The sequence below is a fragment of the Phascolarctos cinereus genome, unplaced genomic scaffold, assembly GCF_003287225.1.
Source record: "Phascolarctos cinereus isolate Bilbo 61053 unplaced genomic scaffold, phaCin_HiC Scaffold_3;HRSCAF=262, whole genome shotgun sequence".
In the NCBI taxonomy this organism is placed as follows: Eukaryota; Metazoa; Chordata; class Mammalia; order Diprotodontia; family Phascolarctidae; genus Phascolarctos; species Phascolarctos cinereus.
The window spans coordinates 207,212,218-207,239,590 of NW_027555736.1; the positions used below are offsets into that span (position 1 = coordinate 207,212,218).

At 37.9% G+C, this 27,373-nt stretch overlaps 1 protein-coding gene across 1 annotated transcript in view; it reads left to right on the plus strand.

Annotated features, from left to right (window-relative positions):
• RPS6KA5 (ribosomal protein S6 kinase A5) overlaps nt 1-27,373 on the plus strand; it is a 210,619-nt gene that overhangs the window by 87,515 nt on the left and 95,731 nt on the right. Inside the window, exons 4-6 of the mRNA XM_021000385.2 lie at nt 3,433-3,548; nt 6,778-6,885; nt 20,660-20,743. Coding sequence (XP_020856044.1) covers nt 3,433-3,548; nt 6,778-6,885; nt 20,660-20,743 — 308 coding nt within the window. The remainder of the gene's footprint in view (nt 1-3,432; nt 3,549-6,777; nt 6,886-20,659; nt 20,744-27,373) is intronic.

The following is a 27,373-nucleotide window of genomic DNA, read 5'->3' on the forward strand; positions in this document are numbered from 1 at the left end:
AGAGCTTCTGGCCCACACACTGAGGGGGAATTGGGTCACTGATCAGAGAGGGATTGCAGGGATCTCTGCTGGCACTGAGGGAAGATTCTCTTGCTTTGCCCATGCTTAGATCCGGGTCACAGTTCTGTATGGCAGTCCTAGGGTGAGGAGGAGCGCTAGCATGGTGGAGCTTGTAGTAGTAGTGGAGGGAGAATCTTCCTTATAGTTCCAAGGCAGAAAAGATTGCTTGTGGTCACTCGTAGACCAGAGTACAGGCCAGAAAAGGAGTGAACACCTCACCCCTTATCATACCACCTTGGAAGAAATGAAAATTTACAGGTCCCTAGAAGTATCTCTGAAAACAGCTGCACAAAACCCCTGAAGCTTGGGACAGTACATTCTCCACACTGGAAGCAGACCCCCTACCTTAACAAAGTGTAAAACTCAGGTAATTGGCTGGGAACATGAGCAAACTGCACAAAAAAAGTCAGACCATAGAATCTTGCTTTGGTGACAAAGATCAAAACATACAACCAGAAGAAAACAACAATGTCAAATCTCCTACATCCAAAGCCTCCAAGAAGACTGTGAATTTGTCCCAGGCCATGGAAGAGTTCAAAAAAGATTTTGAGAAGTAGAAGAAAAACTGGAAAGAGAAATGAGAGTGATGCAAGAAAATCATGGAAAAACAAGTCAACAGCTTGCTAAAGGAGACCCCCCCCCAAAAAAAAATACTGAAGAAAATAACACCTTAAAAAAAGCCTAACCCAAATGGCAAAAGAGGTCAAAAAAGCCAGTGAGGACAAGAGTGCCTTAAAAAGCAGAATTAGCCAGATGGAACAGGAAGTCCAAAAACTCGCTGAAGAAAATACTTCCTTAAAAATTGACAACGGAGCAATTAGAAGCTAGTGATTTTGTGAGAAATCAAGACATTGTAAAACAAAACCAAAAGAATGAAAAAACAGAAAACCATGTGAAATATCTCATTGGAAAAACAACTGACCTGGAAAATAGATCCAGGAGAGATAATTGAAAAATTATTGGACTGTCTGAAAGCCATGAACAAAAAAAGAGCCTAGACATCATCTTTCAAGAAATTATCAAGGAAAACTGCCCTGATATTCTCAAACCAGAGGGTAAAATAGAAATGGAAAGAATCCACCCATTACCTCCTGAAAGAGATCCCCAAAGGAAAACTCCTAGGAATATTGTAGCCAAATTCCAGAGTTCCTAGGTGAAGGAGAAAATATTGCAAGTAGTCAGAAAGAAACAATTCAAGTATTGTGGAAACACAACCAGGATAACACAAGATTTAGCAGCTTCTACATTAAGGCAACGGAGGGCTTGGAATATAACATTCCTGAGGTCAAAGGATATAGGATTACAGCCAACAATCACCTACCCAGCAGAACTGAGTATAAACCTTTAGGGGGGGAAATGGATATTCAGTGAAATAGAGGACTTTCAAGCATTCTTGATGAAAAGACCAGAGCTGAATAGAAAATTTGACTTTCAGATACAAAACGCAAGAGAAGCATGAAGAGGTAAACAGGAAAGAGAAATCTTAAGGGACATATTAGGGTTGAACTGTTTACATTCCTGCATGGAAAGATGATATTTGTAACTCATAAGACCTTTGTCAATATTAAGGTAGTTGGAGGGGGAAAAATTATATGTATATATAGATGAATGGATGGATGGATAGATAGAGGGCACAGGGTGAGTTGAAGATGAAGGGGTGATATCTGGAGAATAAAATTAAGGAGTGAGAGAGGATTATACTGGGAGAAGTAGAAAGGGAGAGGTAGAATGGAGTAAATTATCTCACATAAAACAGACAAGAAAAAGGCTTTTACAGTGGAGGGGAAGCGGGAGAAGGTAAGAAGGAATGAGTGAATCTTGTTCTCAGCTGATTTGGCTTAAGGAGGGAAAACCATATGCACTCAATTGGGTATTGAAATCTTTCTCACTCTACAGGAAAAAAGGGGAAGAGGATAGAGGGCAGGGATGATAAACAGGAAGGCTGATTTGGGGAGAGGGTAATCAGAAGCAAACAGCCCAGAGGAGGGACCAGGTTTAAAGAGAGAACAGAATAAACGGGGGGCAGGGGCAGATTAAGATGAAGGGAAGTAATAGTTTTCTGTAACATGATTACTATGAAAGTGTTTTACATGACTACACATGTATAACTTGTATCGAGTTGCTTGCCTTCTCAATGAGGGAGGAAAGGAGAAAATTTGGAACCCAAAGTTTTAAAAGCAAATGTTAGAAGTTGTTTTTACATGCAACTGGGAAATAAGATATACAGGCAACGGAGTATAGAAATCTATCCTACTCTACAGGAAAATAGAAGGGGAAGGGCATAAGAGAGGGGGGAGATAGAAGGGAGGGCATATTAGGGGAAGGGGTATTCAGAATGCACACCATCTTAGGTTGGGGAGAGGGACAAGAAAAAAATTTGGAACTCTAAATCTTGTGGAAGTGAATGGTCAAAACTAAAAATAAATATTATTTAAACTGCAAAAAAAAAAGAAATATATAGGTGTGCATACTTGTGCATATATATAGGGAGTCCCTTAAAAAAAGCTTTCATAGGTCAAAACTGTACTAAAACCTTAAAGATACCATGTGTATATATGTGTATGTAGTCACATATACATATAGTCACATGTTTATGTATATGTATATAGTCAGAGAGAAATATAAGAATTTTAAAAAATAGTTAACGAGTACTATTACTTAAGAAGAAACAGTATCAGTTTATCATAGTTGTAGCAGTGATTTAGTACTTTCCAGTAAGATAAGCTGTTCCTGCACATTAACTACAATGAATTTTATGTTCTTTTGGAATGATTTATAAATGTGAGTATATGGGTTTTTTGTTTGTTTGTTTATTTTCCTGGACATCTTTGAAGGAACTCCTTCTATCAATGCAAGTTGGCACCTTCTTGCAAAATATAGTCTTAGTTGCCTGTGGCTCAGAGGTTGAATTATTTGCTCAAGGTCACACAGTCAATATGTATGAGAGGTGAGGCTTGAACCCCTATCTTTCTGACTTCTAAAGCCAGCTTACTGTCCATTATACCAGGCAGTCATTCATCTTCGTATATATATATATATATATATATATATATATACACATGTAGTTTTACTTACTAGTTCAAATTGAAATGTCAATTTAAAAAAAATGGTTCCTACTTATTTGGCAAATACTGTTTACTGACATGAGGTAATTTTTATCAAAACTTTCTATTTAAATTATTCAGATTTACTTTGTTGTATGTGAGTATGTTTATAACATGGTACTTTCAAATGGAAAAAAAAAAAGAATTGAAATATAAGAATAAATAAGTTCAGTCTCTGCATTGTCCTTAATCAAGACCAGCATTAAAAGAAACATTCCCTTTACTTTTTGAACATGAGTTAAAGAATAAAAAAAAATTTTTTTTTTAGATTACATAAATGGTGGAGAACTTTTTACTCACCTTTCTCAAAGAGAACGTTTCACAGAAAATGAAGTGCAGATATATATTGGGGAAATTGTGCTTGCCCTTGAACACCTCCATAAGGTGAGCTACTTAACCTCCCTATCTTCTTTTTCAAAGTAGCCCTTGTATTGTTTCTATATTTTAGACACATGTTGAGCATATTTCTTAAGTGTATTACTAGTTTCATTAATTGTAAAAGTATTTTTTCATTCTCTTCCCTGGTGTATTACCCGTGTACCAAACTAAGAGATAGTTTCTAAGGAACTTTTCTGTTTTACTTAGTAGTTAGAAACAATGGTTTCCTAACTTCTACCTGCCTTCCCTTCCTCCCCACCTACCATATTGAAAAGAGTAGCCCTGTGATTTTTATTTTTCAGTAAAGAAAACAAAAAGTGTTTTTTTTTTTATGGAACCATAATTCCTATTACATATTTCCCAAGCTACGCTTTCTTCCATATCTGAGAAAACTCTAATTGGGTTAAGGAGTAAGAGTTGCTTTATTCTTATTGGTTGAGGGTCTCCTATACTCAATTTCCATTTCTAATTTTTTAGTCTTTGACATTCTTTGTCTCATTACCTCACCCCTATGTAGACTTATCTCAGCTTTTAAAATATTCAGTTCTTGCCTATAATTTGTAATTCATGCTGCAAAAATCAGTGTAAAGGTCTTTCTTATCTTATTGAAAATATCATTTATCTAGATTTAAGAAATTTTAGTTACAGTCTTCATATTTCTGACTAAATACAGATGAAAAACAAACATAATAAATATTATCATCAGTAAACAGCTGCAGCAGCAACATTAAGTAGCATTAAGCTCTTACTGTATGCCAGCTACTAAGTGCTGGGTATGCAGGAAAAAAAGTCCAAAACGTGGTCCACGCTCTCAAAAAGCTCGAATTCTAATAGGTGATACAATATACAAGCAACTCTGTGTTCTCTCTCTTAAAGTTTGTGGAGGGGAGTGAAGTGTAAGAAGACTAAAAAGGTAAGATGGGACCAGATTGTGAAGAGCTTTAAAAGCCAAACAAGATTTTCAGGTTTAGGTCTGCTTATCTTAGTATGCAGTGTGTTATGTCACTAAATTTTTAAAAGTTGTTTCATGGTTTGGGCAAAGTTAATAAGGCATTTACAAATAAAACCTATTTTTTGAAAGTTCTCTGGCATCAACTGAAATGATCTGCCAAATACTCTTATATAAATAGAGGAAAGTAAAAATTATTGTGAAAAATCTTACAAGATGAGATGTCATGTTCAGTATTATTCACTTATGATATCAAATGATCCCATCCCTCACATTTAAGTATTATTAAATTTAAACTGAAATTTATCTGAAAATACATAATTTTTAAAATTTAGCTTTTTGATAATTAGTATTATTTCATAGTAACTGGTACCATCTAAAACTGTTTTGCTGCAAAGATTTTACGAATCAAAAATTTGAGAATTGTTCCTGATCCAACAGATCATCTTCACATGACTGCTGACACATATTGGGAATGGGAGACAGAGAATAGTAATAGATTAGCAAGAGGTGTTCAAGGGAGAGGGTCAGTGGGTTCATAAACCTGTGCAAATTTAGATACATGTTTTCTAATTTCTTTTTAATGTTCCCATTTGTTGTTCAGTCGTTTAGTTGTGTCTAATTTTTCATGATCCCCTGGACATGCCAAGATTGTCCATGGGGATTTTTTAGCAAGGATGCTGGAATGATTTGCCATTTCCTTCTCCAGTGGATTAAGGCAAGCTTAGGCTAAGTCAGTTGCCTACGGTCAAACAGCTAGTAAGTATCTGAGGCCAAATTTGAGCTCGTCTTCTGGACTCCAGGCCTAGCATTTGGTCCTCTGATCCACCTAGCTGCTTCTGTATAGTGTCTAGTAAATGCCATATATGCAAAGGTGATTACTAAATGACTGCCAAACTAACACACTTCTAAATTTTAAATATTAAATACAAAGTATTTCTGGTCCTTAGGTCTCAACAGATAAAGCAAAAGAATTAGTTATATCACTAGACTCTAGGGTAAAAAATTTGCCTATAAAAAGATTTAAATGCATCATGGTGGAAAAGCCTATTTCTTTGTTCCTGTTGTTTTTGAACTCCCTCTTTGAAAAGAGACATTTAGGGTGGAATAGGAAGGGATGAAGAGTAAAACTGCTTATTGCTAAATGTGTTTTCTAACGTTCAGTAAAATGACTTGAAAATCTAGAAATTTTTATCTCATCCTAATATTAACCTATATTTATTTTATTTCTCCCTCAGTTGTCATGATGTGCCATACTTTTCTTTGAAATCAGCATCCTTTGAATGGCACTCATCCTGTGACTTAGGTATATAAATCAAATTGATTGATATATATTTCCTCATACCTTATGAAGCAGAAAAGGTTACTTCTTGGAAGTAATTATCTTGTATTTCCTGTATTTACATTTATTTGCCTTTTAAGGGATTATCAAAGATTTCATACCCTTGATATTGGTGAAAATAGGTTTCTTTTGCTTAAAACACTTATTTTAGGCCAGGAATTCATTTTAAGACTGAATATGAAACTTACACTGAGAAAGTGGCAATGATGTAGCTTCTGTAAGAGATGATGAGGCAGTTATTTGCAGTTTGTTCATCAGTGGTTGTACACAGAATGAAATAGTTATAAAAGGTTGAATTGGTTTGCTTTAGCTGTTTAAACCCTAAGGACTAACTAAAATGAAATTATTTTAGATATTTGAATTTAGAAATGAGTTCATTTAGAAGACATTTTTAATTATCTGTTGCATACATAGCACTTTACTAGACACTGAAAACATAAAATAAATGGAAAATCAAGAAATCTACAATTTAACTGTCAAATAAACATACAGGAAAAAGTGAAGGAGGTATGATTTATAAATAAATGTAGTACAAATTACATATAAGTATGTAAAGAAATATACTTTGTGGGGTGTTTAGTCAGGGAAGCCTTCTTAGAAGGGTGTATTCAGGGAAGACCTCACTTTGGAGGAGGTGGAGGTTTTTCCTACTAGGGAACAATATTAGCAAAGGCATTAAAGCAGGGATAAATATGATGTAAGTAGATAAAGGTAAGAAAATTGGTCTTCCTAGATTGAAAGGTCACAATAGGGAATAATGAGAAATTCCATTGGGTAGTTAGGAAAAGGAAAGCTGGGAGAGGACTTTCTTAAGAGCTTACATCAGTCTGATTGGTGATAGGAAACTACTGTGAATTCTTGAGCAATGGAATGATGGGGTTTTTTTAAATGACGTCTAAGAATTTTTATTGTTATTTTAAATGTTTATTTGCTTTTTTTCACAGTTGGGCATTATATATCGTGACATTAAACTAGAGAATATTCTACTTGATAATAATGGCCATGTGGTGCTGACAGATTTTGGTCTAAGTAAGGAGTTCGTTGCTGATGAAGTAAGTATTGTATATATTTTAAAGTTATCAATATGTTTATAAATAGAAAAGAAGTTGATTCATTTGAAAATTTTTTTGTGGATTGCTTTTAGTACCAGATTACTATAGCATATATATATGTGTGTGTGTGTGTGTGTGTATGATTTTTAAAGCATACACATATGAGGTATGGGTGCTCACTTTTTTTTATTTGTAAGGGTACATAATACAAAAAGTTTAGAGTCCAACACTAGGTTAAATAATATTTTTGCATTGTAAACTAAGTATTATTATAGCAGTTTCTTTGAAATTGCTTTGCAGAAGCTCTTGCACCTTATGTGAACTCAACAATATAGCAACACTGGCCTCCTTGCTGCTCCTCACATATAGCATGCCATCGCCTTTCTTTATACATTTTCACTGGCTTCTTTCAAGTCTTAGTTGAAATCCCAACTTCTATAAGAAAGCTAGCTTCAGTTTATCCTAGATATATTTTATTCATCCATAGCTGTTTGCATGTTTTTTTCTGATTATACTGTGAGTTCCTTGAAAGCAGAGACTTTTTGTTTATTTTGGTTTGGTTTTTGCCTTCCTTTGTATTTGTATTAGTACAATGCCTGGCACATAATAGGCACTTAATAAATACTTGTTGACTTGACTTATTGTCATAGAAATAGTACTAAAATACTATGTGGGGAGGCAGAGCCCAGATGGTGAGGTAAAGGCAGAGACTCGCCTGAGCTCTCTCTCAAACCCTTCCAAATGGCTTTAAAAAATTACTCTAAACAAATTCTAGAGCAGTAGAACTCACAAAAAGAGACGGAGTAAAACAATGTTCCAGCCCAAGTCAACCTGGAAGGTTGGCAGGAAAGGTATGTTGCACCAGGGTAGAGAAGAGTGCAGTCCAGCACAGGCCACGCCAGTGCAGGCCAGGCCCCAGCAAACCCGGAGCAGGCCTGAGGGAGACTGAATCACTCACGGCAGTGATGATTTCCATATCTCTTAACCTGCAGACACCAAACAGAACTTAAAAGGTTAGCAGGAAAGGTCAGTCACACCTGGGTGAAAGTAGAATGTAGTCCAATGCAGGCTTCACCAACACAGCCCAGGCCACAGGAAACCAGGAGCACGCTTTGGGAGTGACTGAATCAGCAAGCAGCAGCTGCTTCGGGAGCTCTCAGTCCACAGACAGTAAGAAGGTTGAACAGTTAACTGGTCAGAAGGAGATGATAGGAGTCTTTTTGCTAGCACTGAGGCAAGACTCTGTGGCTTTGCCCATGCTTGGATCCAGGTCCTGAGTAAGGCAGAGCACTAGCACAGCAGACCCTGCAACTGCAGAGAAGGGGGGGACCAGGGCAGAAAAGAGTGCTTGTGGTCAGTCACAGACCAGAGCACAGGCCAGGAGAGGAGTTAAACACCTCACCTTAGATCATCCCACCTTGGAAGAACTGAAAACTTACAGGTCCCTAGAAGTGTCTCTGAAAACAGCTGCATAAAACCCCTGAAGGTTGGGGCAGTTCACCCTCCACCCTGGAAGCAGAGCCATATTTTAACAAAGACTTAAAAGTCAGCTAATAAGCTGGGGAAAATGAGCAAACAATGGAAAAAAGCTCTGACTATTGAAAGTTACCATAGGGACAAGGAACATCAAAACACACACTCAGAAGAAAACAATAAAGTCAAAGCTCCTACATCCAAAGCCTCCAAGAAAAATATAAATTGGTTTCACTCCGCTCATAGAAGAGATCACAGTGGTTTTGAGAAGCAAGCAAGAGAGGTAGAGAAAAAATTGGGAAGAGAAATGAGAGTGATGTAAGAAAATCATGAAAAACAAGTCAACAGCTTGCTAAAGGAGACCCCAAAAAATACTGAAGAAAATAACACCTTGAAAAAACAGATCAGGCCAAATGGTAAAAGAGGTCCAAAAGCTCCCTGAAGAAAATAATTCCTTAAAATTAGAATGGAGCAGATAGAAGTTAATGACTATGAGAAATCAAGCAATAGTAAAATAACACTAAAAGAATGAAAAAAAAAAACAGTGGAAAATATCTCATTGGAAAAACAGCTGACCTGGAAAACTCCTGAAAGAGATACCAAAAAGAAAACTGCCAGGAATATTATAGAAAAATTCCAGAGTTCCAGGTCAAGGAGAAAATATTGCAAGCAGCCAGAAAGAAACAATTCAAGCATGGTGGAGCCACAGTCAGCATAACACAAGATTTAGCAGCTTCTGTATTAAAAGATTAGAGGGCTTGGAATATGATATTCTGGAGGGCAAAGGAGCTAGAATTACAACCAAGAATCACCTACCCAGCAAAACTGAGTATAATCCTTTAGGGGGAAAAAAATGGATATTCAATGTGATAGAGAACTTTCATGCATTCTTGATAGAAAATTTGACTTTTAAATCCAAGACTCAAGAGAAGCATAAAAAGGTAAACATGAAAGGGAAATCATAAGAGACTTAATAAGTTTAAGCTATCTACATTATTACATGGGAAGATATTTTTAACTTATAAGACCTTTCTCATTTTTAGTGTAGTTAGAAAGGAGCGTATATAGACAGAGGGCACATGTGTGAGTTGAATATGAAGGGATGATATATAAAAAATAAAAATAAGGGGTGAGAGGAATGTACTGGGAGAAAAAGAAAGGGAGAGGTAGAGTGGGATAAATTATCTCACATAAAAGAGGCAAGAAAAAGGTTTTGCCGTGGAGGGAAGAGTGAGGGGGAGTGAATGAAGCTTAGTCTAATCAGAATTGGCTCAAAGAGGGAATAACATACATATGCAATTGGGTATAAAAATCTATCTTATTTACCCTACAGGAAAGTAGGAGGGGGAAGAGAATAATAGAAGGGAGGAGGGGTGATAGAAAGGAGGGCAGATTGGGGGAGGGGGTAGTAAAAGGCAAAACACTTTTGAGGAGGGACAGGGTGAAAGGAGAGAGAGAGAATAGGAATAAATGGAGCGAAGGAAGATAGGATGGAGGGAAATATAGTTAGCAATAGTAACTGTGAAAAAACATTTGAAAGAAGTTTCTCTGATAAAGGCTGCATTTCTCAAACATATAGAGAACTGAGTCAAATTTATAAAAATAAGAGCCATTCCCAATTTATAAATTGATCAAAAGATACGATCAGTTTTCAGATGAAGTAATCAAAGCTATCTATAGCCATATGAAAAGATACTCTAACTTACTGTTGATTGGAGAAATGCAAATTAAAACAATTCTGAGGTACTACCTCATACCTGTTAGATTGGCTAATAGGACAGATAAGGTCAATGACAAATGTTGAAGGACATGTGGGGAAAATGAGGCTTTAATGCACTGCTGGTAGAGTTGTGAACTGATTCAGCCATTCTGTAGAGCCATTTGGAACTATGCCCAAAGGGATATGAAAACCATGCATACCCTTTGACCTAGCAATACCACTTCTAGGTCTGTAAATCCCAAAAGAGATTTAAAAAAAAAAAAGGAAAAAAACCTGTATCTGCAAAAATATTTATAGCAGCTCTTTTCTAGGGGTAAAGAATTAGAAGTTCAGGGGATGCCCAAGAATTGGGGAACAAGTTGTGTTATGTGATTATGATAGAATACTGTTGTACTATAAGAAATGATGAGCAGGATGCTCTCAGAAAAACCTGGGCTGATGCAAAGTGAAATGTACTATGTACAAAATAACAGCAATATTGTAATGTGATCAGCTGTGAATGACTTATCTGTTCTCAGCAATAAGACAGCTCTGAAGTATTTATGACGAAAAATACTATCCATCCCCAAAGAAAGAAGTGGTAGTATCTGAATACAAATTGAAACATACTTTTTAACTTTATTTTTCTTGAGGTTTTTTTTTTTTGTTTTTTTTTTTAGGCAATTGGGGTTAAGTGACAGTTGCCCAGGGTCACACAGCTAGTAAGTGTCAAGTGTTTGGTCTGAGGCCATATTTGAACTCGGGGCCTCCTGACTTTAGGGCCGGTGCTCTATCCACTGCGCCACCTAGCTGCCCTTTGAGTTTTTTTCTTATCTATGTTTTCTTCCACATGACTGATACGAATTTTAAAAAAAGAAGAAAAATAAAATACTACCTGAAGGTAAAAAATGACTTTTACCTTAAATAAATTTGAGTTTCAGTTGATTTCCACCAAGGGGTTTAGCTACTACAGGATAGAGTCAGCGTAGAATGTAAATGGTAATAAATTTCTATCTCAGAAGGATACTGTTATCATGAAATGTTTGATTCCTATGTTTCAAATTCTACATGACTTCCTTCCAATTTTGATTTTGTTGATGTTTCCCAAAGAAGGAGGCTGGACCATTGGTTGTTTTCTAACAAGTGTCTATATTTACTAAAAGGTCTTCATAGGGCAAATGCTAAAGTTAACATAATAATAATAAAGGTTGGAGAAGCAGTATAGTGTAATAACAAAAGCACCGGCCCTGAATAGATGGTCTGGATTCAGATTCTGGCTCTGTCTCTTACTGAACACGTGTGGGACATTATAAGGGACAGCGATCATATAGTGAAAAGGTGATGTGGGGCAGTTACTTAGCCTCTATGGGCCTTCATTTCCTCATCTATAAAATGTGAAGGTTGGACCAGAGAGCCTCTAAGATCCCTTTACCTCTATACCTGTGATTTTATTGCCATAAAATAAATAATTAAATCAGATGCCCCTTGAAGATTAAAAGAAAGTCAGTGGGGTATTATAGTGCATTAGATTAATTTTGAGAAATTTATAAATTTTTATATGTGATTTCTAATACTTTATCCCTTGGTAGAATTGTAAATTTCATGAGTAGAGATAATTTTTTATTTAATTTTTGTATCTTTCCCTGACTCTTACTTCTTCATATAGTAAATATGAGAACATAGATATGGAAGGGACTATAGAGATGAACCCCATAATTTTACAGTGAGGAAATTGAAGCTTAGAGAAATTGAGTCAGGTTGACTCCTACAGAACATGGACATGGAAAGATATTTGTAAAGGATAGAATGAATCTATCTAAAACCAGTGGGGAAACATTAAAAGCTTTCCCAGTAAATATAGGAGTAAATCAAGGAACACCCTTTCCCCACGTAGTTTGAGAAATGTTACAAGGAAAAAATTAAAGGTATAAAGATAACCAGTGAGGGGACAAAGCTCTTCATATCTGAAGATGTCATAATGGTTTACTTCCTAGAGAATCAGCTAAAAAACTAATTAAAATAGCTTTAGTAACATACCAAGATTCTAAATAAATCTCCCCAAATGCAACACTGTTTCTATATAGTGATGAAAAAATCCAGGAAAGAATAATAGAAAAGGGAGTCCTATTCCACATAACTTCAAAATGCAGAAAATATCTAGAGACAGCCTACCAATACATACTCCAGACCTGAGCCTTCCATATCCTGCTGGGCTCAGCACGTCCCTTAGGAAAGTCTGCATGGGGCTAAGCCAGAAGTCTTCCATATGCCTCAAAGCAACTACTTCCATCTGTACCAGCACAAGGCATCTTCCACCTCCTTCTGGCAGCTCAAGATCCTAACTGGGGGTGTGGAGAACCCCCAGGGCAAAGAAGAGCAACTCTCCCTTAAACTTCAGACCTCTCATCTCTGCTGAGTCTGTCCTTTGAGGCTAGAAGAGTGGTGCCCTCTACTTGATGGTGAACTTTTTAACACTTGGTCATACCCTTCATATCCCAGTGACTCTAAACTATAGATCATTATCTAAACTCCACTCCACACCCCCTACTTTACTGTCATCCCCCCCCCACTCCCCTCACCCCAAAGTTTCATTCTAACTCCACCCAGCTCTTCCAGTGTGCATTCCAAAATGGCCTGTTCCATAAGCAACAAATTTCCCTGCATCATAAACTATTCCTGTCCCACTCCTTCCATCTACTAGCTATTACTGACACCTGGCTTCCCTCTATGACACAGCCTCCTTTGGCCACCCTTTCCAGTACTAGCAGCACCCTCACTCGTTATCCTCAGCTCACTGGTTGAAGTGGGGGATGTTGGAATACTCCTTGCTCCCCATTTCCAGTTGCAGGGTTCTCCCCCTAGCTCCATACATTCACTCTTTCTTTGAAGTTAATGTTATTAATATCTACCACCCAATTAAAATCCCGGTAGCTGTTATCTGCAGACTCCCAGAGCACTCCTCTTTCTTCCTCAATGAATTTGATACCTGGCTTACAATTTTTCTCTCCTCCCTGACTCTTACCATAATATCAAGGGACCTCAACATACTCAACCAACTCTCTTCCCATGAGCTATTCCTCTACTCCACTTCAGCCACTCACAAATATTGTCATACTTTTAATCTTGTCCTCACAAATATACTTACCTCCATTTTTAAGAATTTGGAAATCCCCTAATCCCATTGTAATCTATTGGCTTTTTATCTCTCCCTTCCCTTACATGACCTTATTCTTCATCCCCACTGTGACCTCCAGTCACTTGATCACTCATTTCTGTCCCAAGCCATCACCCCTACACTAACCACTCTTTCCTCTTCTCCCCGTTTTGACTCCTTAGTAAACCAATTCAATTCTACATTGTCTTCATCTCTTGAATCCCTAGTCCCCTTATCATATTATGGATCATGCCCAGCCAAGCCTCAGTCTTAGATCTCTCCTACCATTCTTCATCTTCACTCCTACACACATGCTGCTGAGCAAAGGTAGAGAAAAACATGCAATTTTTCTGACGGGGTCCACTCTAAATTTATCTTGCATAACTTCAACTGGGCCCTCACTGCTGCTAGGTAATCCTACTATACCTCCCTTATCAACTCACTGCCCCATTCTACACAATGGCTCTTCCAAACTTTTTAATCCCTCCTCGATTCTCCCATAGGTCTTCCTCTCCCAAGTTGACTGAGAACCCTGCCTCATATTTTACAGAAAAAAGAAATGATTTCACGTGAATTCCTTTTTCTCCTTTCTTCCTCATCTCCCACTCTTGGGTGCCTTCTGCCACTCTTTTCTTCACCCTTGTCTCACATGATGAAGTGGTCTTACTCCTGACGAAGGCTAACCCCCTCTACTTATCCAAGTGATCTCACCTATCTTATCTCCTCCAACACATTGTCCTCTCTGTCATCCCCACTCTATTATTTATATTGTCTTTCCCTCTACTGGCTCATTTCCTATTGTCTACATACATTCCCATGTCTCCTCTATCCTAAAAAATTCCTCATTTGATCCTTCCAAGATTTAATCCTTGATGCCATTGTCCTTTATCTTTTCTGACCTTTGTAGCTAACTTCCTCAGAAAGACCCTTTTATAATAGGTGCCTCTACTTTCTGTCCTCTCACTCTCTTCTTAACCCCTTACAATCTGGCTTCCAACCTTAGTATTCCATTGAAATGGCTCTCTCCAAAGTTACTCATTGTCTTAGCTGCTAAATCCAATATTCTTTTCTCACTTCTCATTCTCCATCACCTCTCTGCAGCCTTTGACACCGTTGATCACTCTCTCCAACTTGATACTCTCCAAGTTTTTGGGACACTGCTTTCTCCTAGTTCTCTCTACCAATCTTTCTACTCCCTCTGTGTCTTCTTTGTTGGATCCTCCTCCAGATCGCACCCTCTAACTGTAGATGTCCTTCAGGGTTCTGTCCTGGGCCCACTTCTCTTCTTCTTCTATACTGCTTCCCTTGGGGATCTATTACCATTTCTATGATGTTGACTCTCAAATCTACCTTTCCTGCCCCCAACTCTCTGCTAACCTCCAATTTGATATCTCTAACTATCTTTCAGATATCAAAAAATGCATGCCCACTACACACCTTAAATTCAATGTGTCAAAAAAAAAACACAGCTTATCATCTTTCTTCCCAAATTTTATCCCTGTGCTACCTTCCCTGTTATTGTAGAGGGCAACACCATTCTCCTAGTTCCCCAGGCTCACAACCTACGATTCTTCATAGAGTCCTCACTATCTCTCACCCACTCCCACCCCACATATCCAATCTGTTGTCAAGTCCTGTAGATACATTCCCTTCTCTCCTCTGACACCACCACCACTCTAGTACAGTCCTTCATCACCTTCTGCCTGGATTAGTGCAATAGCCTGTTGGTGGTTCTGCTTGTTTTAAGACTCTCCCCACTATAATCCATCCTCCATTTAGCCACTAATGTGATTTTCCTAAAGTGCAGGTTCAATCATGTCACACCCCCTCTGCTCAATAAACTTCAGTGACTTCTTCTTATTGCCACCAAGATCAAATACAAAATGCTCTGTTTGACATTCAAAACCCTTCATAACCTAGCCTCCTTCTATGTTTCCAGGCTTCTTATACCTTACTCCTCAACATATACTCTTCAATCCAGTGAGCCGGCGTCCTGGTTGTTCAACAAATAAGACACTCCATCTCTCAGTTCTAGACATTTTCTGTATCCTATGTCTGGAATGCTCTCCTTTCTCAACTTCCCCGACTGATCTCCCTTTGCCTCCCTTAAGTTCTAAGTAAAATTCTACTTTCAGTGGGAAGCCTTTCTTAACCCTTCTTAATTCTAGTATCTTCTTGCTTTCATTTATTTCCTATTAATCCTGTAGGCAGTTTACTTTGTATATATTTGTAACATGTTGTCTCCCCCATTAGATTGTGAGTTCCTTGAGGGCAGGGACTGTCTTTTGCCTTTTTTTTGTATCCTCAATGCTTAGCATATAGTGCCTGACACATAGTAGGTGCTTAATAAATCTTTGTTGATTGATCTGTATGGATATGAATAATTACATGCTGCTCTTTCAGACCTCAAGAATGACAAATAACAGGAGCGCTATTCAGTGCTCATGGCTGTGCCATGTCAATATAATAAAAATGATAATACTACCAGTTATAGAATTAGTGCTATAGCAACCAGACTACCAAAAGGCTAGACAAATAAAAATGAAAGATCTAAAATGGCAAGAGAAAGAATGGAAATAAAAGTAGGAATAAGGAGAAACAGCACCTCATTACCTCAAACTGTAATCATCAAAATTATTGGGTATTAGTTAGGAAATAGAAAGAGATGGTAGAACAGGCTAGACAAGGAAGAATCAGAAATATTTTAACTCAATTACCCTGTCATCAACAAACCTGAAAACATAAATTACCCAGGAGAAAACTCTCTATTTAATAAGAATTGCTGGGACAACTAGAGAGCAGTTTGGCATAAATTAGGCTTAGACCAACATATGCCCTAATGAACTCAAAATGTATATGTAACCTAAACAGTAAAAACAAAAAATTAGAAGTACACCAGATGAGGTACCTCCCATAGCTATGATTAGGATTCTTAATTTTTAAAAATGACTGACCACAAAAGATAAAATAGATCATTTCAATTACATGAAACTGAAAATAAGAGTAGTGGTTGATGGATGAAAGAGGAATCTTTGTATCAAAGATCTTTGAGAGAAGGGTCTGGTATCTAAGATGTAAAGGTAACCAAGAGAAAGAGACAAGACTAAAAGCTACTCTTCAGTAAATAAAAGGTCAAATGGCATGGACAAATGGATCTCAGAAGAACTGCAAGCTATAAAAGCTATGAGAAAAATGCTCCAAGTCACAAATAATAAATGCAAATCAAAACAACCCAGTTTTTGACTCATAGCTGTCAAATTGGAAAAGACAAAAAAAGATAGTAATAATCTTGTTGGAGGGGTTGTGGAAAGAAAAGCACACTGGTATACTATTGATGGAACTATGAATTGGTGCAGCAATTCTAGAAAGCAGTTTCAAAATATGCCTAAGAAAGTGACTGAGACAGTCCATATTTTGACCAAAAGGTCAATAATAAAAAAGAATGTCTGCTTAAGACAAGATTGCAGAATAGGAGGAAATAGTATAGCCAGTGTCTTCCCAAATACACAAAATGTCTCCACAAAAGTCTAGAAAACATTTCTGACCAAGTTTGTTTTTTTTGTTTTTGTTTTTTTGTTTTTAAGGCAATTGGGGTTAAGTGACTTGCCCAAGGTCACATAGCTAGTAAGTGTCAAGTGTTTGATCTGAGGCCGGATTTGAACTCAGGTCCTCCTGACTTCAGGGCTGGTGCTCTATCGACACTGTGCCACCTAGGTGCTCCCTGACCAAGTTTTGATTGAGAAATACAAGAAAAAAAATCACACTGTGTCATTTTTTCTAGTCCAGATGGTCATAAGGAGATACACAGGTCTACAGACACTGGGCATGGAATCTAGCCTAGAAAAGATGTACAGAGCACAGAGCAGGGGCTAAGTGAGGGCCTGCCTGCAACAGTTCATCAAAGCATGAATAAGGCTCAGATCTAGAAGAGGGGCCTGACCTTGGGATTAGAAACAGGGACCACCTGGCAACTCTGTTGCTTACTGCCTACTGCTGGTATATAATAGCACAGAATGAGGAGAGACCTTGCACCTAGGGGCTAGCGAATATCAAGGAGCAGTCATGAGCCCTGGGCTGTGAGCTGAGGAAGGTACAAGTACAGAAACAAGCAAAAGTCGTCTCTTATCTTAGAAGTATAGTGGGGTAGAGTGTCAGATTCCAGCCCCTGGCCAGGTCTAAAACCTGTAGCAGAATAATCAGGGCAAGAAGCCCAAACCAAAGAAGGCCTGCAGTTCTAACATTCTGAACCTATGGAGCTTTTCAGCTGGCTAATGGTGATTGACTCAAGCAAAAGTCCACTGGAACTCCAGTCAAGGGTAAGCCCATAGTTGTGTTGCTTAGAGACCCAAGCCTAGATTTCAGCTGAGAACCTTGCTCATATTTTGCAGAAAAAATTGAGGCCATGTGCTGAGAGTTTCCTCTTCTCCTGTCCTTCTCATCTCCCATTTTCCAGATGCCTTCTGCCACTTTCTCCACCTTTACCCTTGTCTCACTTGAAGAGATGACCCATCTCCTTATAAAGGCAACCCTTGTACATGCACAAGTGATCTTATTCCATGCTGACTTCTGTAGAAGATTGCCCACTCTATCATCTTCACTCTCTCACTTATCTTCAGTCTTTTCCTGTCTCCTGGCTACAAACACCCATGTCTCCCAGATCCTTAAAAAATTAAACTTCTGACTTTGTGTGAGGACCAGGCTCTATTAAATACTTCTGTAGGAAATGGCTGTGCTGTGCTTGGTCTTGTTTTATGCTCTCTTGGGTCCTGAGGCTTGTTTCTTGCTGCAACAAGTTTAATATTACTCTAAGATTTGAGACAGCTGAGGCTGGGAACCTATACATTTTCAGGACTCCCAGGGTCAATCAAGTCAATAAATATTTATTAAGTGCCTTCTGTGTGTCAGGCTCTATGCTAAGGGCTGGAAGGCATTCCCTGCCCTCAGGGAGCTTATAATCTCTTGAAGGAAGACAACACTCAAAAGGAAGATGGAAAGTAGAAGGGGACAGAGAGAAGGGGAACACCGTGGGGTACATCTGTATGTCTCCCTCTAATCAAAGGAGAGAGGAGGCTGCAGGAGGTGGGAGTTGGGTATCCAAGGCTGAGTAAGCAGCATGATGAAGAGATTTCAAGTGATCAGCTTATCCTGGAAGAGGCATCTTATTCCAGGGAGTTGAAACCAAACAGAGCAGCAAAACAAATTCCAATATTGGCCACATCTAAAAATGTTTTATTCTGCATTTTAATCTATTACCTCTCTCTCAGGAGATGAGTAGCATTCTTCTGTGTATCTACCTATTTTTAAGCAGTTTTGGTTTCTTTTGATAATTACAGTTTTGTAGTGTAGTTTGGTATTTGATCCTCCTAGACCCCTTTCGTTCCCAATTTTTTTCCATTATATCCTTGAGATTCTTGACGTTTTATCCATATCCAGAGGAAGAACTGATGGGAGTCTGAATGCAAATGGAAGCATACTATTTTCACTTTCTTTGAGGATTTTTTGGTGATTTTTTTCCTTTTGTTTTGTTTCTTCTTTCACAACATGACTAATGTGGAAATATGTTTAACATGATTACACATACATAACCCATATTAGATTGTTTGCCATCTTGGGGAGGGGAGAGGGGAGGGAAGTAGGGAGAAAAATTTGGAACTCAGAATCTTATAAAAATGAATGTTAAAAACTTTCTTCACATGTAGTTGGAAAAAAAAATAAAATACTATTTACATTAAAAAAAAAGACATTCTTGATCTTTTGTTCCTACATACAGCAAAGGAATTTTCCTAAAGTACAGGTCTGACTTTGTCATTCTTCTCCTCAAACTCTGGTAGCTCCCTATTTCATCAAGGATCAAATTTCACATCTAACATTAAAAACTCTTCACAACAGAGGCCCATTTTGTCTTTCTTGCCTTCCTTCATGTTAGTCCCCTCCATCCAGCCATCCTGGCCTGCTTGCCGTTCCTCTCATGTGACACTCTTTTATCTCTGTGCCTTTGCACTGGCTGCCTTCCATGCCCACGATGTACTTCCTTCTTACCTCCACCTCTTGGAATCCCTTTCCTTCAGGATTCCATTCAAATACCCCCTTCTATGTGAAGCCTTTCCTACTCCTCCCAGGTATGAGTTTCTTCCTTTCCTAAGGTACTTTATATGTATATCCACATTATATGTAATATACACATTGTGTGTGTGTGTGTGTGTGTGTGTGTGTGTGTGTGTGTGTGTGTATGGAAAGAGAGAGAGCTATACATGTACATATTGTCTTCTCGTCAGAATATAGTTCCCTGATGGCAGACTGTTTGTCTTTAATATTTGTATCTTTGTCACCTAATACAAACACCTCACACTTAGTAGACACTTAATAAATGCTTAATTGCTTGATACCATATTTTCACTCTTAAAGCTGTGTCTAGGCAGTATGGTACAGCTGAGAAGTTTATCTTCCTGTTGGAAATACACTCCCTCCTTCCCCTCAACCTCCAACACACACTTTCCATTTTCCTCTCTGGGTAGAAAGAGATGTAATAAATGAATTTACATTAAAGTCATAAAAGCTGGATTTAGAGCTGAAAGAAACCTAAGAGGTTATCTGACCCAATTCCTTCATTTGATAGATAAAAGAACTAAGGGCCAAAGTGGTTGAGTGACCATCCCAAGGTCACACATTCTGCAAGGAAAGATTTGGAATTATGTCGTCAGACCAAAAATCTAATACTCTTCATAGCAGCACACTTCTTCACTCCTAAACAGTGCTTAGATTCCTGGAATCTTCCCTTCCTTGTTATCTTTTTATTTACTCAGTATACATTTATATGTGCATATTATATAAATTTATATCCATATAGAGATATATCAATGTCACATATATACAACAAAGTATATGTGCAAGTTTTACATATATTTTGTAATATTTATGTTCACATATTAAATTGTTTTCCACATTAGACTGCAAATTCTTTTAAAATAGGCATTGATTGATTTCTTGAATTCAGAGCCTGTACAGTACTTGACACATAGTAGGTGCTTAATAAATACTTGTTGATTGGTTGATTGATTGATAAACAGATACCTGAAAGGGTCCACTTACAAAGAGTGATATTTTTTGAGAGCTAGAGAGAAGGAACTTTTTTTTTGTGTTCTTTCTTCTGTCATGTGTATCAGAGGTATCCAACAGGTGATACCCAATACTCTTTTACCAAACTAGATTTAAATATAATTGGGCAATATTTAACAAAATAAATAAAAATACAGTAGAACATGGATAGTGTTGATATGTGGTTTTCTAAGTGAATATACAATAGAATGGGATCTTTAGGTACAGTTTAGTGGCCTCATTTCTATTTGAATTTGACACCACTGATGTAGATGATTGCTTATTTCACCTAAGTATAAGGCTAGTCTTAACCATTTCATGTTGTATTTTTTTGTTGATGACTTTTTTTTCAGACTGAAAGAGCATATTCCTTTTGTGGAACTATAGAATATATGGCACCTGATATTGTCAGAGGAGGAGATGCAGGACATGATAAGGTATTCTTTATTTTGATCTTCCTTTTATTGATTTCTTTATATAAAGGTTTAATAATAAAAGTTTTAACTAAGTTATCTCTCTGACAAGTTATTTCATTCAGTTCATTTGTCTGTATGGACATTCTTATCTTTGATACCCTGCTTTACATAGTATGCCAGAAGACTAGGTAGTGCAGTAGATAGAATGCCAGGCCTGGAGTCAAGAAGTCCTGAGTTCTAATCCAGCCTCAGATAATTACTAGCTATGTAACTGTAGGAAAGTCACTGAATCTCTTTGCCTCAGTTTCCTCATCTGTAAAATAGGCACCTACTTCCCAGGCTTGTTGTGAAGGTCAAGTGAGTTAATAATTATAAAGTGCTTAGCAGAGTGCCTGGCAGTTAGCTATTGTCATTATCACTATTATTATTAAAGTTATCTAATGCTTTGTTGGACAAATGTGCCATGTATATGAGCTTGTTCATCTCTTATTGATCATGGTTTTGTAATTCAGTTGTTATGTGTTCATTATTATAAATTTACCTAGATACCCACTGTATTGTCAGGGGCATGTTCATACTGACTTGAGAGAGCTGATTGTTAAATTTTCAGTGTGAGCGTTTATACTTTGGAAATAGGCAAATGCTACAAATCAAGGGTTGATTGTTTACAGTTAGAAAATTATGGAGAAAATTTTAGTGATGGAGATTAAACTTAAAAGTATATAATGCATACTTTTTTCGGAGAGCCATTTATTAAATTATCTACATTCCCTGCCTGAATTCTCTAGATGTTGTATCATTATAATTTTGTTGTCTTTCAAGTCATCTGTTATTGATTATAGTCTGAAAAGTTGTACATACAAATTGTGATTTTGTATTACAAAGAGCTTCTTTGTTGCCTGTATTATAAATTTTTGTGATATCCTTGTGTACTTGAGAGAAATGTTCTTTATCTGATCATTTCCTTTAGTTCTCTTCAGGTATCTTGTAATTTCAAGTTGTTAATGTCATTAATATTTAGACTTGTCAAATTTTTTTGTTTTAAAGATTTTATTTTTTCCAATTAGATGCAAAAACAATTTTTAACATTCATTTTGAAAAATTTTGAGTACAAAATTTTTTCCCTCTGTCCCTCACCTCTTCCTTCCCTGAGATGGCAAGCAGTTTGATATAGATTGTACATGTGTAGTCATACAAAGTATATTTTCATATTAGTCTTGTGAAAAACAAAACAAAAAAAACCCCAACCCATGAAAAATAAAATTAAAAAAAGTTTGCTTCAATCTGCATTCAGACTCCATCAGTTCTTCCTCTGGAAGTGGATAGCATTTTTCATCATTAAGTCCTTGGGAATTTTCTTGGATCATTGTATTGCTGAGAATAGCTGCATTATTCACAGTTGATCATTGCACAATATTGCTGTTACTGTGTACACTGTTCTTCTGGTTCTGCTCATTTCACTTTGCATCAGTTCATGTAAGTCTTTCCAGGTATTTCTGAAAACATTCTGCTCATCATTTTTTATAGCACAATAGAATTCCATCACAGTCACATACTATAATCTGTTTAGCCATTCCCCAGTTGATGGGCATCCCTTAAATTTCCAGTTCTTTGCCACCACAAAAAGAACTGCTATAGAGGTTTTCTATATATAGGTCCTTTTCCTTTTTTTAAAAATCTCTTTGGGATACCCAATAGTGCTATTGCTTGGTCAAAGGGTATGCATGGTTTTATAGCCCTTCAGGCATAGTTCCAAACTGCACTTCAGAATGGCTGAATTAGTTCATAATTCCACCAACACTCCTTAGTGTCCCAATTTTCCCATGTCCCCTCCAACATTTGTCACTTTCCTTTTCTGTCATATTGACCAATCTAATAGGGATGAGATGGTATTTCAGAGTTGTTTTAATTTGCATTTCTCTAAAGAATGTTTATTTAGAGCATTTTTTCATATGACTATAGACAGCTTTGATCTCTTTATTTGAGAACTACCTGTTCCTATCCTTTGACTATTTATTAATTGGGGAAGGACATGTATTCTTATAAATTTGACCCAGCTGTCTATATATTTGAGAAATGAGGCCTTTATCAGAGAAACTTGCTATAAAATTTTTCCCACAGTTTTAATTGCTGTGTATTTCCCTCCATCCTATTTTCCCCATTTATCCTTCTCTCTTTCTCTCTCTCCTTCCACTCTATCCCTCCTCCAAAGTATTTTGCTTCTGATCATCATGTCCTCCAGTCCTCCCTTCCTTCTATCAGCCCTACCCTTCTCTTATCCCCTTCCCCTCCTATTTCCCTGTAGGGTAATATAGATTTCTATACCTAACTGAGTGTGCATGTTATTCCCTCTTTGAGCCAATTCCGATGAAAGTAAGGTTCAAGTATTATCCACCACCCTCCTGTCTTCCCTGTAAAAGCTCTTCTGTGCCTCTTTTATGTGAGATAATTTACCCCACTCTACCTCTCCTTTCCCCCTTCTCCCAGTATATCCCTCTTTCTCATCCCTTAATTTTTTTTTTTAGGTATCATCCCATTATAGTCAATTCATACTGATGCCCTCTATGTATACTCCTTCCAACTGCCCTAATAATGATAAAGCTCTTAGGAATTACAAGTATCATCTTCCCATGCAGGAATATAAACAGTTTAACCTTATTGAATGCCTTATGATTTTTCTTTCTTGTTTACCTTTTTATGCTTCTCTTGAGTCTTGTATATGAAAGTCAGATTTTCTATTCAGCTCTGTTCTTTCCATCAGGAATGCTTGAAAGTCATCTTTCATTAGGTGTCCATTTTCCCCCCTAAAAGATCATACTCATTTTTACCAGGCAGGTGATTCTTGGTTCTAATACTAGTGCCTTTGCCCTCCAGAATATCATATCCTAAGCCCTCTAATCCTTTAATGTAGAAGCTGCTAAATCTTGTGTTAGCCTGACTGTGGTTCCATGATATTTGAATTGTTTCTTTCTGGCTGTTTGCAATATTTTCTCCTTTACCTGGGAGCTCTGGAATTTGGCTATGATATTCCTGAGAGTTTTCATTTTGAGATCTCTTTCAGAAGGTGATCGGTGGATTCTGTCAATTTCTGTTTTACCCTCTGGCTTTAGAATATCAGGGAAGTTTTCCTTAATTTCTTCAGAGATGATGTCTAGGCTATTTTTTTTATCATGGCTTTCAGGTAGTCTAGTAGTTCTTAAATTCTCTGTCCTTTATCTATTTTTCCAATGAGATATTTCACATTTTCTTCTATTTTTTTCATTCTTTGATTTTGTTTTATTGTTTCTTGATGTCTCATGGAGTCATTAGCTTCCTGTTGCCCAATTCTCATTTTTAAAGAATTATTTTCTTCAGTGAGCCTTTGTTCCTGCTTTTCCATTTGGCCAGTTCTATTTTTTAAGGAATTCTTTTCTTCAGTGGTTTTTTGTACATCTTTTTCCATGTAGCTAGTTCTGCTTTTTAAGGAGTTCTCTTCAGAACTGTGTATGAGCAATGCAGAGTCCTGCACTGAGTAGTGGCAAAGGGATGCCTGTTATCTCTTTGTGACCAATAGTCCAACCCTTTTATTGTCTGTGGGCTGGGAGATCTGGAAGATAATGCTGCTGATTCAGTTGGACTGTGCTCCACTCTCACCCTAGTGAGACAGATCTTTTCTGCCAAGCTTCTAAGTTTTCTTGGGCTAGAAAATTGTTTCATTCTGTTCTTTTGTTGTTGGTTCTGCCATTCCAAAGTTTGTTTTGAGATATTATTTTAGAGTTGTTTGGAGGGGAATTTAGGAGAGCTCAGGTGAGTCCCTGCCTTTATTCTACCATCTAGACTCCACCTCTGTTGCTTAATTTTGTTTGAATCATCACATTCTTATGCAATTTTGTTAATATTGTTAGATTTCTCTCTCTTATCTTATATTGCCTTGTCAGTTTTTCTTTTATGAATTTAACTCATGTTATTTATGTAGAAAAATTAAATTCTCATTTAATATTCCATTCAGTAGTAGAATCATGCTCATTTATTCCATAGCTTAATATCTTAGGACTGAATAGAACTTAAAAATCAGCTAATCTAATCCCTTCATTTTACAGATAATGAAACTAAGGCACAGGAAGGTAAAGTGATTAGGTTGGGGGGAGGAAGGGCTCTGTTTGTGAAAGGAGCAAAACAAATTCCAGAAACCTAACTGTGTGGCTCTGAGCCCAAGAACAGAATGAAGACTCAGCTCTAACTTTTGGTCCTGAACATAAGCCTGCAGAGGAATAAACCAGGGCAGGCAACCAAGATGAAGAGAGCCAACAGGTCAGTAACTGTGAAATTGTAGAATCTTCCCGGCGCTCATAGTGACTGAGTCCTGCAGCAACCACAGAAGCGCAATCCACAAACCCAAATAAGGTGAGGAACTTGCAGCACAGTGAACAGATCTTTCCTCAGATCACAGCCTGTTGGAAGCACTGACAACTTAGCACCAGACTGAGCTGTGAAAGCAGCAGAAGGAAATAAAAAGATAGAAGCTCAGGCCATCTATTTCTCCCACCCTCCCCCAACAACTGAGCAGAGCCCAATGCAACATAAAGTCCAAAGTCAAGAAATGGATTGGAATGAGCATGTGAGAACATCTACACACAAAGCATTGAAAGAAAATTGCAGATTGGACACATGCCCAACAAGAATTCCTAGAAGATGTAAAGAGATCATTTTTAAAAAAGGAAAAAGATTTAAAAATCAAATAAGAGTGGTAGAGAAAAAATTGAGGAAAGAAATGAGAGCTCAATGGTCTCTTCAGGTGAGAAGAAAAGCCAAAAGTTCTTAGACCTTGACGCTTGTGTCTTCCATCTCCTGATGGACACAGTGTACCTCCTAAGGAAAGGTCTCAAGGGCCAGGCCAGGAGTCTTCCATCTGCCCCAGAGGACTTCTCCTATACAAGGAGTCTACTACTTTTTTTACTGACTCCTTGACAGCCTCTTCAGGTGAGAATTTGAGGCAGAAGTTCCTATGATCCTGTGCCTTTTGCTTTCCATCTCTTGCTATCCCCCAAGGAAAGACAGTAAGGGGCTGGGCATCTTCCATCAGTCCCAAAGGTTTTCCTCCTGCCACAAAGCAGTGACTTCAACCTGAACTGGCATGAGGCAACTTCCAGTACCTGCTATCAGTTTGATCTCCCAATGAGGATGTTGAGAACCACTAGCGAAAAGAGCAGTAACTTATCCTTTGACCTCAGGCCTTTCATCTCCTTCTGTGCCTGTGCCTGGAGGGAAGAGGAAGAGGAAAGTTTGTAGATTCAACTTTCATATCTGTTTCTTGAGTCCTTTTCCAGCATAATCTCCAGCAGAGCCTCCCCAAATGACTAATTGTCTGACTGTAACCCTTCCTGTTTCATTCTGCACTTGCCTCCAGATCAATCTCCAACTTTCATTGGGAAGAGTGGTATTCTCCACTCAGTGATGAACGTTTTCATACCTTGTCACATCCTTCAGATCTCAGCATTTTGAACCTTGGTAGATCATCATACAAATCCCATTCCTGACCCTGCATCACCCAGTTCCTTAGTATCACCCTTCTCAACCCACCCACCCCAAAGTTTCAACCAAAAACCACCCAGCCTTTCCACTATGGAAATGCTGGTTCCATAGGCAACAAACTTCTCTTCATCCTAATTCTTTTCCTCTCCCACTCCTTTCACCTGCTAGCTATTACTGAAACCTGTCTTCCTCAAGATAATACACATTCCTGGCCACCCTTTCCAGTACTAGCTGCACCTTCACTCATTCTCCTCAGCTCGCTGGTCAAGGCAGGGGAGTTGGAATACTCTTTGCTCCCTATTGCCACTTCCCAGATTCTCCCCCTACCTCCATCACTCAGTAACTTCTCTTCCTTTGAGGTTCATGTTTATTAATATCTACCATTCAGTAAAAATCCTGGTAGCTACTGTGTACAAACTCCCAGGAAGCTCCCCTTCCTTCCTCTGTGAGTTTGGTACCTGGCTTACAATTTTTCTCTTCTTCCCAACTCCTGCCCTCATACTAGGAGACTTCAGCATACATATTGATGCTCTCTCAAACACCCCAACCACTCAGTTCCTCAACCTATTCACTTCCCATGAGCTACTCTACCCTACTTCAGCCACACATAAATACGGTCATACCCTTGATCTTGCCATCAGTCACAGATGTACCACTTCTGTGTTCAATAATTCTGAAATCCTCTTATCCAGCCAAAATCTATTGGTTTTTCACCTCTTCCTCTGCTTTTCCTTATAATACTTTACTTTTTGTCCACACCATGAACTCCAATCCCTTGACCCCTTAATTCTCTCCCAGGCCATCTCCCTGTACTAGCCACTTTCTCCTCTTTTTTTCAGTGAACCAAATGAGTGAGCTCAATCCTTGAGTGAACCAATTCAGCCCTATACTTTCTTCCTTTCTTGAATCCCTAGCCCCCTTATCATATCATCTTTTTATCTATCCAAGCCTCAGACTTGGATCACTCTCACCATTGGATATCTTCATTCCTACACAGAGATGGAGAAAAACATGCAACTTTTCTGACTGGGTCCACTGTAGATTTATGTTATATAACCTCAACTGGGCCCTCTGCTCCTAGGAAATCTGACTGCATCTCCTATTTATTAATTTACAATGCCATTCTCTACAATGGTTCTT